The sequence below is a fragment of the Molothrus aeneus genome, chromosome 1 (genome assembly GCF_037042795.1).
Source record: "Molothrus aeneus isolate 106 chromosome 1, BPBGC_Maene_1.0, whole genome shotgun sequence".
NCBI classification, from domain to species: domain Eukaryota; kingdom Metazoa; phylum Chordata; class Aves; order Passeriformes; family Icteridae; genus Molothrus; species Molothrus aeneus.
Window position 1 is genome coordinate 28,760,359 of NC_089646.1, and position 13,909 is coordinate 28,774,267.

General features: G+C 35.2%; 1 protein-coding gene across 6 annotated transcripts in view; it reads right to left on the minus strand.

Moving 5' to 3' along the window:
- DGKB (diacylglycerol kinase beta) overlaps positions 1–13,909 on the minus strand; it is a 332,216-nt gene that overhangs the window by 10,226 nt on the left and 308,081 nt on the right. For all 6 annotated transcript variants that reach the window (XM_066553994.1, XM_066554001.1, XM_066554026.1 and 3 more), the window contains 2 exons: positions 4,113–4,233; positions 2,405–2,465 (listed from right to left, as the gene is read on the minus strand). In XM_066553994.1, the coding sequence (XP_066410091.1) occupies positions 2,405–2,465; positions 4,113–4,233 (182 nt within the window). The remainder of the gene's footprint in view (positions 1–2,404; positions 2,466–4,112; positions 4,234–13,909) is intronic.

The following is a 13,909-nucleotide window of genomic DNA, read 5'->3' on the forward strand; positions in this document are numbered from 1 at the left end:
TATTGGCCTCCTTATTAGTTTTCTGAAATTTGAGCCCTTGCTGGCTCAAATGACTGATTACATAGCTGACTAAGCCTAAAGAATTATTTTTATTTTCTGGAGGTTTGGTATAGACTCTGGTTTGGATACACATCACAGATATCACCCTGGTATTTCCATGATCGCGTACGCTTTTGGCTTCCAAACAAAGATCACTGTGAAGTACAAACTCAGATATCAAATCTTGATCTTTGGTTGAGAGAAACCTAATATCTACCTATGTCTAAGGACATAGGTGGATATTATCTTCCTATTATCTAAGGAAGAATTCCTAGCTACTTTGCAGAGAACTTAAAGAAAAAACTCTACTGTAGTTAGACTTCGTGGGGAGGAAAGAGGTTGGACCATATATGTTTTTTACTTTGTAGGATGTAGGAAACAGAGTGTGGCACATCATACAAAGATGCAAGGAGCTATTACACTAAATACTGAAGCTCCTCAGCACAAAAAAAAAACCCAAAACACAAAAATGAATAAAATAACAAAAATTAATATTTCTATATCTAATTCATGGAAGTGCATTAATATTTCTATATCTAATTCATGGAATGCAAATAGTTCATGTATTTTTTCCTCAAAGACTAAACAAGTACATTCAACAGCATGGTTTTCTTACACAGCACCAAGTATATTTTTAAAACAATGGTAAAGCAAAAAGAATAGGTTCCTCAGAGGAGTATATGCCATTTCTATCCCATTTAAAACTGGACAGCAGTAATTGTCAATAGTAATTTACTGTTTCCTCAGGGCAGTAATTGAAATGTAAGAATTGTCTTTCTTCCCAGGTTTGTTCTCAATTGCACAGGCAGCTTCTGCTAGCATTATCAATCAGATAACAGGGATTCTGCACAGACCAAGCATCACGACAGAAAAAAAAATAGCACATGTTATTGCCAGCAACCTTCCATAAGTTCTCTTCTGTAATCTGGCAACTGAAAAATTCCATGTCTTTTTCCTGAACAACTGCTGGGTTCAGTACTATTGCTCTGCACTGAGCCATCATTGTAGAAGAGGTAAAGATAATGATATCTCTTAACTCCAAAAGGTTTTCTGCAACAAATCTCATAAAACCCCCACTGTTCTGCCTTCACACAGTATGTGTTTCTATGGTTCTCCTCACATTGCAGAATCTGAGCACTTCCCTAGAGAATGAGACCTCAGCATCCTTCCCTCTGTTCAGCTGTACTCTATGGTGTATCTGGTAAGCATGAACTACCACAACCCTCTTCTGCCATCCTAACCCATATATTGTCAGTTGCACACCTATTAGCACCTTCCTGAACATTGCCACTTTCATTTTTTGTGTATAACTTTTAATTCTACCAGAGACATAAAGCTCATGAAAGGAATTCAGTACCCTTTTCTTGAAAATTGCTCCCATTTGTAGGATGGGATAGTACTGTAACATAGTAGTAGTAGTACTGTAACATAGGATAGAACTGTAACAAGGATTTCTTCCTTGTTACAGTACTATTTTGTCATATTTACAAGCTGCAAGGCTATAGCAATTCATCTACTTAAAAGTACAGGTCCTCTTTAGGTAACCAAAATTAGTAGAACTTAATAAGAAAACATATTAATATGATTACACAGGACAATAAACAACTTTGATTTCATCAGCCTCCTCTCTGAAGGCCTGGTTAGCCTCTATAATTTATTGGAGAGAGATGAAAACAGAGAGTTCTTACAGATACACCTTTTCTTGCATTGTCACTCAAAGAACCTTCTCTGAGAAAGTTCTTATCCTAGCCTAGGCTATCCTAACCTATGCAAATTGATGTTTGTATGCCCTCACTTCCAATGTGTGGGTTCTTGTTTCAATGAAACAAGAAACTAATTAATTTCCTTTATTTACCCCTTAAACTGTAAGGACTTAAAAAAAATATTAGTCCTATTGTATAATTGAAGCAGAACAGTTAAGACTTCAGCTTTATTTAAAACTTTCTTGATATGAACTCTCAAAAACACAATAGAAAAGCTTTCTAAATTTTTAAGACTAACATTAGTTACTCTCTACATTTTAGCATCAAAACAAAGATTGAATTTTCCTCAGCAATAGAGAGCCAAAATCTGATACAACATCATAAATAAATTGCCATATTGGGTAAAGGAATACTGAAACTGCACTCTTCAAGTATTTTCCAAACTTCTGAAATAGATGTCTTTTTATTCCACTCTAACCTGTGTTTGAATTCAGACTGACAAATTGAAAATGCAGGGAGTACTGAAGTATATAAAAACAGTTGGTGAAGGTGTTATTTAAGAAAACTGAGTTAATACTGATGAAAAAAGTTGTCTTCTAAACATAAGAGAAATATTTCTACCATTGAAAAGAAGAGAAAGAAAAATAATCAGTTGCAGTTACCGTGCAAGGAGTTTGCATCCAAGGTTCTCCATCTATCTGCATAGGCAGAGACTTGCTGGTCCTAAAGGTACAAATTTCATAATATAAGAAAAAGAAACTAGAAAAATTGATAAATGTATTTATGAAAAAGGCACATATGTGATGGCATACAGATATAACCCTGATTCACCCTAAACTCCTTTGGAATTTCCATTATGACTCAATATGCTTACAAATGTAACACAGTCAACTTAAAAAGCTTAGTCTGATTTTCAACATACAAAGCAAAAACATGGCAAATATTAATGCATCTTGCTAGTAATACACTACTCTTTCATGGAAGAAGAGTCTGTAATTTGTGAAATAATGAGTGAATGACACAATAACAATAATAGTATATAGTATATATATTATTCTACTATAAAGGAAATGAGAAATAAATTTCAGGTCTGTCATCACCACTTACTACAATCACTATGTCTGAGTTAGACAGAACACTCACAGAGAATGAAGTTTGCACTATATTCAGAGTCTTTAGCATGCCATGTTATAAATTTAAATTGTTAGCAAAGGGACACTGATTTCAACAGAAAGATACAGACAGTATTCCCTCTCCAGTTCTGGGTGTCACGTTAAGAAAAGTGTAGCAAAATGAGAACAGAAAAAAAAAATTACTACATTTATGGTCATTTCCAACCCTGTATTTTTGTATAATAACAGTTTGCACACAAGATTATTAGCAATAGCATGGAGGGGATAAATCTAATAATGGAAAAATTAGTGACTCATGCTGGTCAATGGAAATTCTGGTTTGGATGTTTTTTGAAAACAAACTAACATTTCATGGAATTATCCCTTATCACCTATGGCCATAAATGAAGGAAGAATTTTTAATGAGCTCTCAGTTTATAGTTCAGGAAGGGTTCCTACTTATTTTTTTATTGTTGCTCTTCTGTTTTAGGCTCATAAGTGCAGAGCTTATGGGTTTAATAAATTTTGGAAAATTCTTACTGAGGAATTCTTGACTGAAAAAGAGATGGTCAATTCCTTTTCAGTCCTTATTTAATCCAAAAGATAGAATAATTACTTTTTCCTTGTGTTCTAATTCAAGTTTACTCTATTGTGAATGTTCTTATCTTAGAAATGATAAAACACAATGAAATTAGAGTATTCTACCATCATCGGCTCACACACACCAACAGATTTAATAATAGTGGCTTGTCAGAATTCAGTAAATAACAAATAAATTAAAAACAGACCACTTTGACTCCACAGATCAAAAAGTGCTTTACAATTACTAATTACACACTACTATTCCCTGGTGTGGTATGCATTATAAATGGGTTAAAAATGTGACAAAGTAATGCTAAATTACTTTTGGCTTGAAATTGCATGGAGTATATGTCAACAATAAGCCCCAAGATGCTCATGCCTTATTCCTTCTGCTCCAAATGCTTGACAATACTTCTTCATTGGACAAAATGGTGCTTGAATACAACATGTGAAGATTGAATGGAAACAACCTCTTTTTAGTTTTTTGACACATTTAAAGAAAGGAAGATGTATGGGCATAGAATGTAGATGGAATAGATTAATTCCATATACAAAAATGATACTTTCACAAGAAAGAATAATTATAATTATGACTGTTAAACTACAAAATAAAGTAAATACATAAAACTCTTCAGTTTCACTCCAACACTGCAGTGTAAATTAAAGCTGCTGATACCTAATGACAACAGATGAGCACTGGGCAAGCCGTCTTCCAGCACTTTTCAGACCTGTGTATATCTGTCCCATCTCCATGGCTCCTTCCAGACCCACCACTTCCATAAGCTGGTCACTTAGATCTGCAAAAGTTGAAAAAAATCCAGATTTTGGCTTGTCAGCACTTTGAAAGCAGTCATATTGACCAATGAGAACCGTCAGAAGACAAGCTGACAATAAAAGATGTGGAGAACAGAACAGGCAAAATTATTATTCCTAAGGAGAATTACAGCTTTAAGTTGGACACAACTGGGCCCTGCTGTCTCACAATTCTACAATATCCTAACCAAAATTATTCTGAAATAGAATAATTATATCCATGGTTACATGAAGACGAAAGAAATAATTTCATTATATGAGAAAATAGAAGATATTCCTTCATTTTGATTACTTGACACACAAAGAATGAGATGTTTACAGTGCAGAAATTTATGCTTTTTATTTTTTCAACAGATATTTAAAATCTGTAAAGAAAAAGTCAGTGCTCCAGACCCTATTGGATCCTCTTCTATACAGTACTTCCCAGACAATGTGTACAACTCTAATTCAGTCTTTACATGCATGCATCATTATGATGAGATTTTGCATTGGATCAGCATCTTAATTAGTACAGAGATGCAATGCAAAAAGGCAGAAAAAAACATTAACTATCCACCTAGCCTTCCAAATTTGTCATGCTTGTTTGCACTCAGTTATATGTTGTTTGTTTCACACTTCTTTTTGACTAAACAGTACTCTGGCATTAAACTTCAAAAACTATTTAAATAAAAATTAGTTTACTTGACTTCAAGGAGTAAGAAAAGTTTTGTGTAGAATTTCAGGTACAAACAGATACCTAAGGAGTAATAAGCAGTCTGCCTTGAGAAGCAACCAAGCAAGGTAATGAAATATTATCCAGAGTCAACTAGGGGGTTTTGCATGAAATCATTTGTATTCTCCTGCATAAATACATGGTGCCATGACCAAAAGGACAAGAAAAAGAAACATTTCTTTTCTAGCTGTATAATATGTGTATTTTATAAATTGGCTGTTAACATCAATGTTTCCAAAAGGTACATTGTTCAGTGAAGCAAAGCATTGAGATAAAATGTTAGAGTATATCATCACACTGAAAAAAACAAAGAAAGGAGACCACATTACTCTGTGTATTTTAAACCCCTCAACCCTTAATGAAGGTAAAATTTCATGCTAAAAATCGTATCTATGAGACTATTCCAAAGTTTCAATGGGAGTCTTTTCTGTTCACTTCTTTGGGCTTTCAATGAAGGTAATTAACTGAAAGAAGTACTGTGATGAGGGAAAAAATCTATTAAAAGCAAATAGGGTTTATGATCTGGATTATTCTGTTTCCAGCAGAAAATCTGATACTATCCAAAGCCTTCATTTTTCTTCTTATACTTTCTTAATATTTTCTGCTTTATTCATTTTTTCATCACAGTGAAATCAGTTCCATATAATACTAATGAAGAAAAAAAAAACAATGTTCTTTCCATTAAGGGAAAACAATAAGACAGTCAAAAGTTTAAAATGTACAATATCATTAATTCTAGCTATATATTTTTATAGCTTGCATCCACGTAACACATGTAAGCCTAATTTTGTATGTCTGGCTTTCCATTGCATTTTTTTTTCTTAAAACGTTTCCCATAAGTAACATTTAAACTTAAGTGAGATTTAAATAAATGCTGCTTTTCTTGGTAGACACAGAGACTTAACTGGGAAAGAACTACTCATTTTCAAAAATTTATATATTATAAAGGCACATAGAACTTTTTAGATGTAGTAAATCATCAAAATGTTTAGCCAAAGAAAACATCAAATTCCTATTCACTCGGCCATTAGAAAATTATTATTTTTTAAAATGGAAGAATAATTAAGAACAGATTTTTATTTCTGACAGCTCCGGCAATATGTGCAATATTCAGAATAGTGACATTTTCAGGGATATATATTTGATTCATAATTTTTCAGGACCTGTGAGATTAGTGCCAGTAGCAGCAGGGTAACTAAGGGCCAAATCCTGCCCTGTGATCTATACTGTACTTCTCATTAAATGTGGTATATTAAACATTGGAAGACGGAACTGAACAATACTCTCATCTACCAAAAAAGTGAAGCCGTTCAAAAACTTCACATGTGCAGCGGCACATTCCCAAAGTGGAGTTATTTTAGGCCAAATATGAATATTTTTAGAATCAAGCTTAAATTAGACATTACTTTCCTTAAGAAGCAGTAAAAACTAAAGCAAATATAACATGCAATTATTGACTGCATTCGTTCACACTCCTGCCCTTGCTGATATATTTGACCTGATGCTTTTGCACAGTCATATCCATTTCAGCAAATCCTTGAGATATATTGGCTTTGATAAGAACTCGAGTGAAAAGTGGAAAAGGGAGTGTATCTATTTTAGTCCCACTCTTCAAGGATGTTACATGGCTATTGGTGCACTGGTTGAATATAAAGAGTCAAGACATAAACAACGGGATGATATTTCTTCTTAAAAGGTCTCCACCAAAGACTTAGAAAGAGACTAAGTAAGCTCTGTTAAAGGAGATCTGATCTTCTATTAAATTAGCAGATAGGAAAAGGGAAGTCATTCTTCACTCTGGTGGAAGTTTATCACTGATTTTTCAGAAAGATCAATGCAGGCCTCTGTACTGCGCAACATACACCCCAAAATAATCTGGAAATAGAAGTAGACAGCGAGTAATGAAGAGTCAATGAAGGAAAAACAAAACCCAATTATAAAAAAAGTTTAGGAATTTTACAGTTCTGAGTAATGGGGTTTTACAAAGGCAGAAAGTTCAATACATGTTCAATATATGTGACTTAATGTCCATGAGGAGAAAGAGCACTCACTACAGATATGTAGACTGTTATATACATATATATATAACATTTGGAAATAAATATGGTGTGTATGTCTCCATGTGTATATGCTTATTTTGCTGGACTATAATTGATACTGTCATGCTGGAATGAACATTGTGGAGTTACTGTGGCAAGTTCTATGAAAATATCAGCTCATGCTCAATTTATGATCACCAAATACTGCAACTGGTACATCCATAAGATATGGAATTTGTAGTTCCAGTTCACTCAGCAATTCAGAGGAAGAAAAATAACTGGAAATGACAGAGGAACAAATGTGGTAACAAATATGGAGCAACTTCTGTATGAAAATAAATACTTCAGGAAGTGAGGAGATGAATGGAGGAAAGATGACAAAATACCAAGTGCACTGGAGTAGGTGAAGACAGTAATGTAATTCAGTATTTCACAAATGCAAGAACTGAGTTTTATAGTACTTCTAAAAAAGCAGGAAATCCTTTTTACATAATATCTTGTTATGCCATGAGGCCACACTAAACTGAAATTACTTAAATCAAAAATGATACATATTCGGTAGGATAGCTTGACAAAAAAGAATCACAGTAAGTTTGCTCTCTCATGCTTTATTTCTAATACAGGTTGGTGTTAGAGGTAAGATACTGAACTACACCAACTTGTGGCTTGATCTAGTATCACTATTCTTGCTGACTTCTTATGCATCTTATAAAGCGTAGCAGAGAATAATGAATGCAGCCACTCACTAAACATCACTTGTCACTTAAAACAGTTTATAATGTGTACTTTTCTGTGACATGTATCCCTATTGTGTTGGAGAGCTCACTGTGAAAGTCACTCTTTTTGATCCTCAAATTATATTCTTGTGTCTCCGTGTCTCTAACAACTATAAAGCAAAATATGTTTTTCTTTTAAGGGATGCATGTCTTGTGTTTTTTCTGCATTCTACTGATTTTATTTCAAAGAGAAATTGATTTATTAAAAATATGGATATTGATCTAGTACCGATATCCAACTGTGACGGACAAAGACTCTCTAACAGTTTAAAGTTAGAAAGTCTATGTTTATTGCAATGCTGGGCAGCATGAGGGATAGCTCCCAAATACACACCGTGATTTACAGGGGATTACAGAGTCCTTTTATCCATACAAGTATTGAATGCCCAAAATACAAATACGTATTCATAACTTTGGTACATCCCATTCCCCAGCTTCGTATGGTAATTAGTCCAAAAGCTATTAAGCATCCATAGTTTGTTCCTTGAAATGGGTTGGTGGTCCCTTTCATGGGGAGAGATCCCATCATGAAGAAGTAAATTAGGTCTTCCTCGTTCTGACCTTTCTACCTTCTCAATGCAACTATGACAAATGAACCCTTGGTAGAACTCCCATTCCCCGTCTTCAATTGGTTTCAGAACAGAGGAGGCCTACAATTGTCTTATGTTCCTAAAAGCTATTTATCAGTTTCTATATTCTTCATTATAAAGCCAGCTAACCAAACATTATGTTGACAAGAGATCAATTACTAGTTAATTACTAACTCTTAACTTCATCAAGGCCTACCCATTCATTTTAATTAACTCCAACAAAGCTTATCTCTAACAAAAAATCTTAGCTCCTCTAAAATCTCTGAATTCCTTAAAGTTTATGTCTCAAAATAATTGGTGATTTAAGTGATAAAGTTCTTAAATTCTTCAATATGTTTCACCTATTATAATTAGTCTTAGTTTAGGTCTAGGAAACTAAATGTTAGATTTTCAAGATGAATTTCACAGCTAAGAGTGAACAAAAGCTGGAATGAACATTGTGGAGTTACTGTGGCAAGTTCTATGAAAATATCTATCAGATACTGCACAGTTTTTCCTTCTAACCTTCATTTAGTTGCCTAAGGGAGAGCTGAGGTCTCATAGGTAAGCTCTCCCAGAGAGCATCTCAGTCCATTAGGAAAGTGTTTTCTGACTGGTGCCTTGGGGTTCCCCAGGCCGTTTGTTCTACTTTGAGCCCTGTGAAAGAGCTGAAGACTCTCGCTTGTTTTCTATGTGAATGCGCCATTAGAGTGTGTGGGAATGTTTTCACAGCACCATGTCTCTCCTGTCTCTTCCACAAACCAAAGTACTTCACGTGTCTCCTCCTATTAGCCCTGTCAGTAAACAAAGCCAGCTCTCCCAGGGGAGCAGTGCTGTCAGCAGACGGTGATGAGCATGCAGAGGGGCAGCTGACCCCTTGCACTCATTCCTGATGGGGAGATAAAGTCACCAGGGAGCTGACTGCCCATTTCTTCCCACAAGGCAGCAGGAGAAGAGAAGTTCAAACAGAAACTTGAACAAGTGGCAGACAAAACATTGTATGTGACTGTAAGCCCTTTACAGCCCTTCCCAAGGCCCAGAGAAACACACTTGGAGACTTTAAAGTTTCCTAATGAGTTTACGTTATCCATTATCTTGGCATTAGCTGAATGCTTCAATATTCAGAGTGAACACACAAGAGAAAAACACATTTGGAATTCATCTATGAAGATAAAGCAAGGAAAACAAAATGGGGTAGGGGGTGGGTGGGAAGAAACATGGTGTGATTAGAAAAACTGATTTACATAGAGAAGTTTCCCTCTGTAATGGAACTGGTTCTGATATCCAATCTATCTTTGCAATATATAAATATTGCTGTCCTGGCAAGAGATTGAATGACTCTATTATAACTTGGGGTTACTGCACTCACTCAGGCACATTTGCATAAAAACACTGTTGGTCAGTGGTAAATCTGTCTCTGGCAGCAGTTTGTCTTCGAAGAGAAGGGGCTCCATAGCTTACTAAATGTAATCAAACCCTAGTAATCATCACTCTGGAAATTTTTTGGTTCCAGTTAAAATACTGGATAAGAATTTGAAAGCTGGTATGATGCCAGAGGATCCTTGAAAAACTCCCAAGCTCAGTGCTCTGCACCACATGAATGCTTCAGTATCTTCCTAGAACACAGCATGTATTAAATCTCCAGTTACCCATTATGCAGGAATGTGAGGTTGCTTCCATATGCAGTGATAGGGACTGTTGTAAAAAAATGCTAGAAATGTGTTTACTGTCATAATATTTTCCTGATTTCAAATGAACACCTTTTTCTAAATTCCTGGTTACAAAAAATTAGTAAATCTTGTGCAATCTGTACATCCTGGGTTTTGTTATGTCTTCCTTTAGAGAAGCTACCTGAAGTAACATTTGCCTCAACATTTGTAATTGTTTATATCAGAGTTGTATCCCAAGGCCCAGATGATGTCAATGCTCTGTTTTGTTACTGATTCACAGACATATACAAAAGACAGCTTTCCTCTCCAAGAATTTATAGACAAATAAAACAGACAAAGCATTGGGGAAAAATAATATTATTATGTCCATTTTACAAAGTGAAAATTGTACACAGACATGTTTAGGTCCTGGAAAATATTTGTTTGCATATTCAGCTGAATATATTGTGTGTAGACCCAGAAGAGTCATAATATTATTTCTACCACATAAAGTTAAGCACAAGAGACTTCAGAACTGACCTGGCCAAGATCACATGTGAAGCTTGGAGCAGACACAGGAAATAAATCAGCAAATCCTGAATTTTAACATTCTGTTATCAGAAGTCTGTTCTCTCACTTAATGTTGACTTCAAGGATATATATCAAGTCCTATACCTATGGTAAGTGACCCTGTTTTGAGTATTTCATGTTGCTGAGTTTGCTTCTAAACATTAAAATCTCAGGTGGATCTATACATCCATTTCATGCCAGTATTGATTCTCTAGCTTTTATTCTTGTCTTCATATTTTGTTTTCCTAATATTAAAACAAAACAAAACAAGCTAAACCTTCCTCTTAGTTTGAAGGAAGATATATCACTGATGTAATTCTCACCCTGGAGAGATACTCAGATGTGGTGATAATAAATTAGGCATATATTTTATGTACATAAAAACACACAAAAATGCAAACACATTTTATACCTCTGTGGACACACACAAATGATATATATTACCTACATTTAAACGTATGTGAGAAATTCAGTAGAATTTTGCTCCACCATCAGAATTGATGGTGCACTTAATAGCCCTAACGGGATAATGGGGTAAGATGCAAAAGTGCTAGTTTTGTCACTTAAAATGAATGCAATCAATAAAATCCTCTCTCTGCTGAATTTAGTGGCATAATTCTTACTCAGTAAGTTTCAGTGGAACTCGAATTTCACCCAGTATCTTATCTTGCACCAGTCTAGCACACAGACTCTATCCTCAGATGGAATCATTTAACAGACACAGCTCAGCCTACTACTGTGTAATGGATTTTTTTCTGTGTACACAATCATCTCCCAATTCTCATTAATCACAGAATGATGAGTTTCTCCCCAAAAAAACAGAAGGATAAACAAGGAAGAATCAGTCCTTACAATTAAATATTTTATGAAACTTTTTAACGTGCACAGAAGACCTTTGTAAAATTTTTCCTAAAGTGAACTTTTTTCCCCCAGCTTAGTAAGGGAAAGGAGAGTTCTTCATAAGAACTTTTCTGATTAATGGTAAAAGAAGGAAAAAAAATCCAGCAACCAAAACCAACCCACCCCAGAGCATTCAAATAAAATCACTTCCACTCAGAAACTATTCCCAAATATCAGTGTTCAGATGTTCAAAATTTGAAACAAGGGATCTCATCTTCCAGTTTGGGAGATTTTTATGTATAAGTATTTTATGGTAAAGGTTGGCAGACAAAATGTATTCTTTTTTATTGGATTTATGTTTTTAATAGTTTGAGGTACAATTGCACTGAACATGCTTCCACACCAAAAAGCTCCCCATTATTTTAATCTGTATTCTTTTAAAAGTTATTTGTTCAAAAGGATTTCACTGTGTTACTCTTATACCCCCTTCATCCAAGAGAACAAAAGCCATTCTATGAAAGGAGTCTAAACTTGGACAAACCGTAAAAAAAAAAAGAAAAAAGCAAAGTTCCTCTCTGTTTTTATCAAATTTGATTGCTGCAGCTGTTCCCAGTTTCTGTATTTTAAAAATAGCCTTATTCAGTGCCTTGTTGGCTAAAGGCCAGAGTACCATTAGAACATGCTGTACGGAAAACCTCTATTCAGTTACAGATACAGAAATATACTTAAGATCAGTGGGGGTCATCTGCAGCAAACACTTGTATGGGGGAAAATGGAATTTTAATGTGCTTGGACTGCTCACCACTTTTAACAGATATTTAAGAACTTCAAACCGGATATCTTCCTATTTGTACTGGTGCTATCATATTACTGAGCACCAGGTATGATACAATATGAGCAAGATCATTTCAACTAACAAAAATAGATCTAATTCTCAAATTACTCCTTAGTAGTTCTGGCATTCACTTTAAATGGCTCCTAGTAATACTGGATATTTGATTAGCCCATAAAAATGCCACAGACTAGAAAAGAAAAATACAGTAATATTTATGGAAATGTAGAAATCTGATCAATGAAAACCAGCTTTGAATTGTACATTTCTAGGAGAACTAGTACTAACAGGGGATAAATGTTTCCTTTTTGCAGGGTTACAAACTGTATTAACAGCATTATCCCTATATTTATCGACCAGAGTTTTTTTGTCATCTGCCAGAAAGAAATGTTCACTCCATTTCATGAGTATTAAAACTATTTTTGATTAAGATGGTAGAGTCTTAGGTCCAGGAGTTCAGAAAACCCCAAAGATGATCTTCATTTTTCTTGTTCTTTATGCGAACCAATTCCATTTTCTTCCTCTATTATGATTGTATTCCATGGTGTTTGGAGATGACACTATGCAGAGTGGATACCAGTTTTAGCAAAAGCGTTATTTACTTATTAACCAAGAACCTAACTCAGGAAAGTATTCTGAACATCAATAAGATGTCTCATAGATTACTTCTCATCATTTATGATGGGGTAAAATGCCTGCCTTAAAACATTTAAAGGTATTTATTTCTACTGCACCTGGGGAAGAGCCTTCAACATGGTAAAGATATCCAAGGTGGTTGCTTGGATAGGTACTAACAGGAAAGAAATCAGTGAAGGCATCAATAAAGTCTATTGAGCTTGCTGAGACTCCAACTTTTTCGTGGTGGGTTTGCCTTTTAACTTTCTTTGCCCTCACTCTCAATACCTGGGTTATTTTAATTGAATAAATACCACAATCATACTTTGGATTGCAGTTTCAATTACATTGTTCAGACCCCCTCTTTGTACAGAAGGAGCATTGGACAACTGAAGTCGAATCCAGTGAACCCTGGGGCAGGCATTTGTAACACTTTTGTCAATCAGACAATCTTCCTAAACTTCCTGCAACCTGCAAAGTTAAAGAAGCTTTGATTTAGTTTCCCACCAAACTAAAAGTATTTGGTGCTGTCTGAGGTGGCCTAGGATCTCTAGGACAAGCCTGACAAAGCTTGACAAGCCTGACAAAGGAGCAACAGAAGAAGCAGATGAAAGGATGGTATCTTGAGAGGAACTGTAATGGTGTGAAGAAGTTATATATGGAGAATTGAAGAAAGGCTTAGTTTTCTCCTGACAGGTATTCAGAGAGAGAGTTTAAGAGGTCTGATTTTCTGGAGAAGCATATTTTTCTCTCTTGTCACCAAGAGAATTTTGGGAGACAAGTTAGCACACTTGGACAACTTAGGAGTTCTGCTAAATCTACCACTCAAAATTACCATGTGTTGGCTTCTTTGTAGAGGTTAAGGCCTGAAGAAGTGATGTAACTTCTGCTTACTCATTGTTTGATGGGCAACAAGTTTGCTTGATAGCTCTAGGACTAAGCTCCAAGTATGTGAGCAGATTTTCCCAGGGCTTTTTCTTGCATTTCTTCTGTTCTTATTAATTGTCATTGCAGGATCTGGTCTCTGCTATCTAACCTAGCTACATACAGAGAATTGC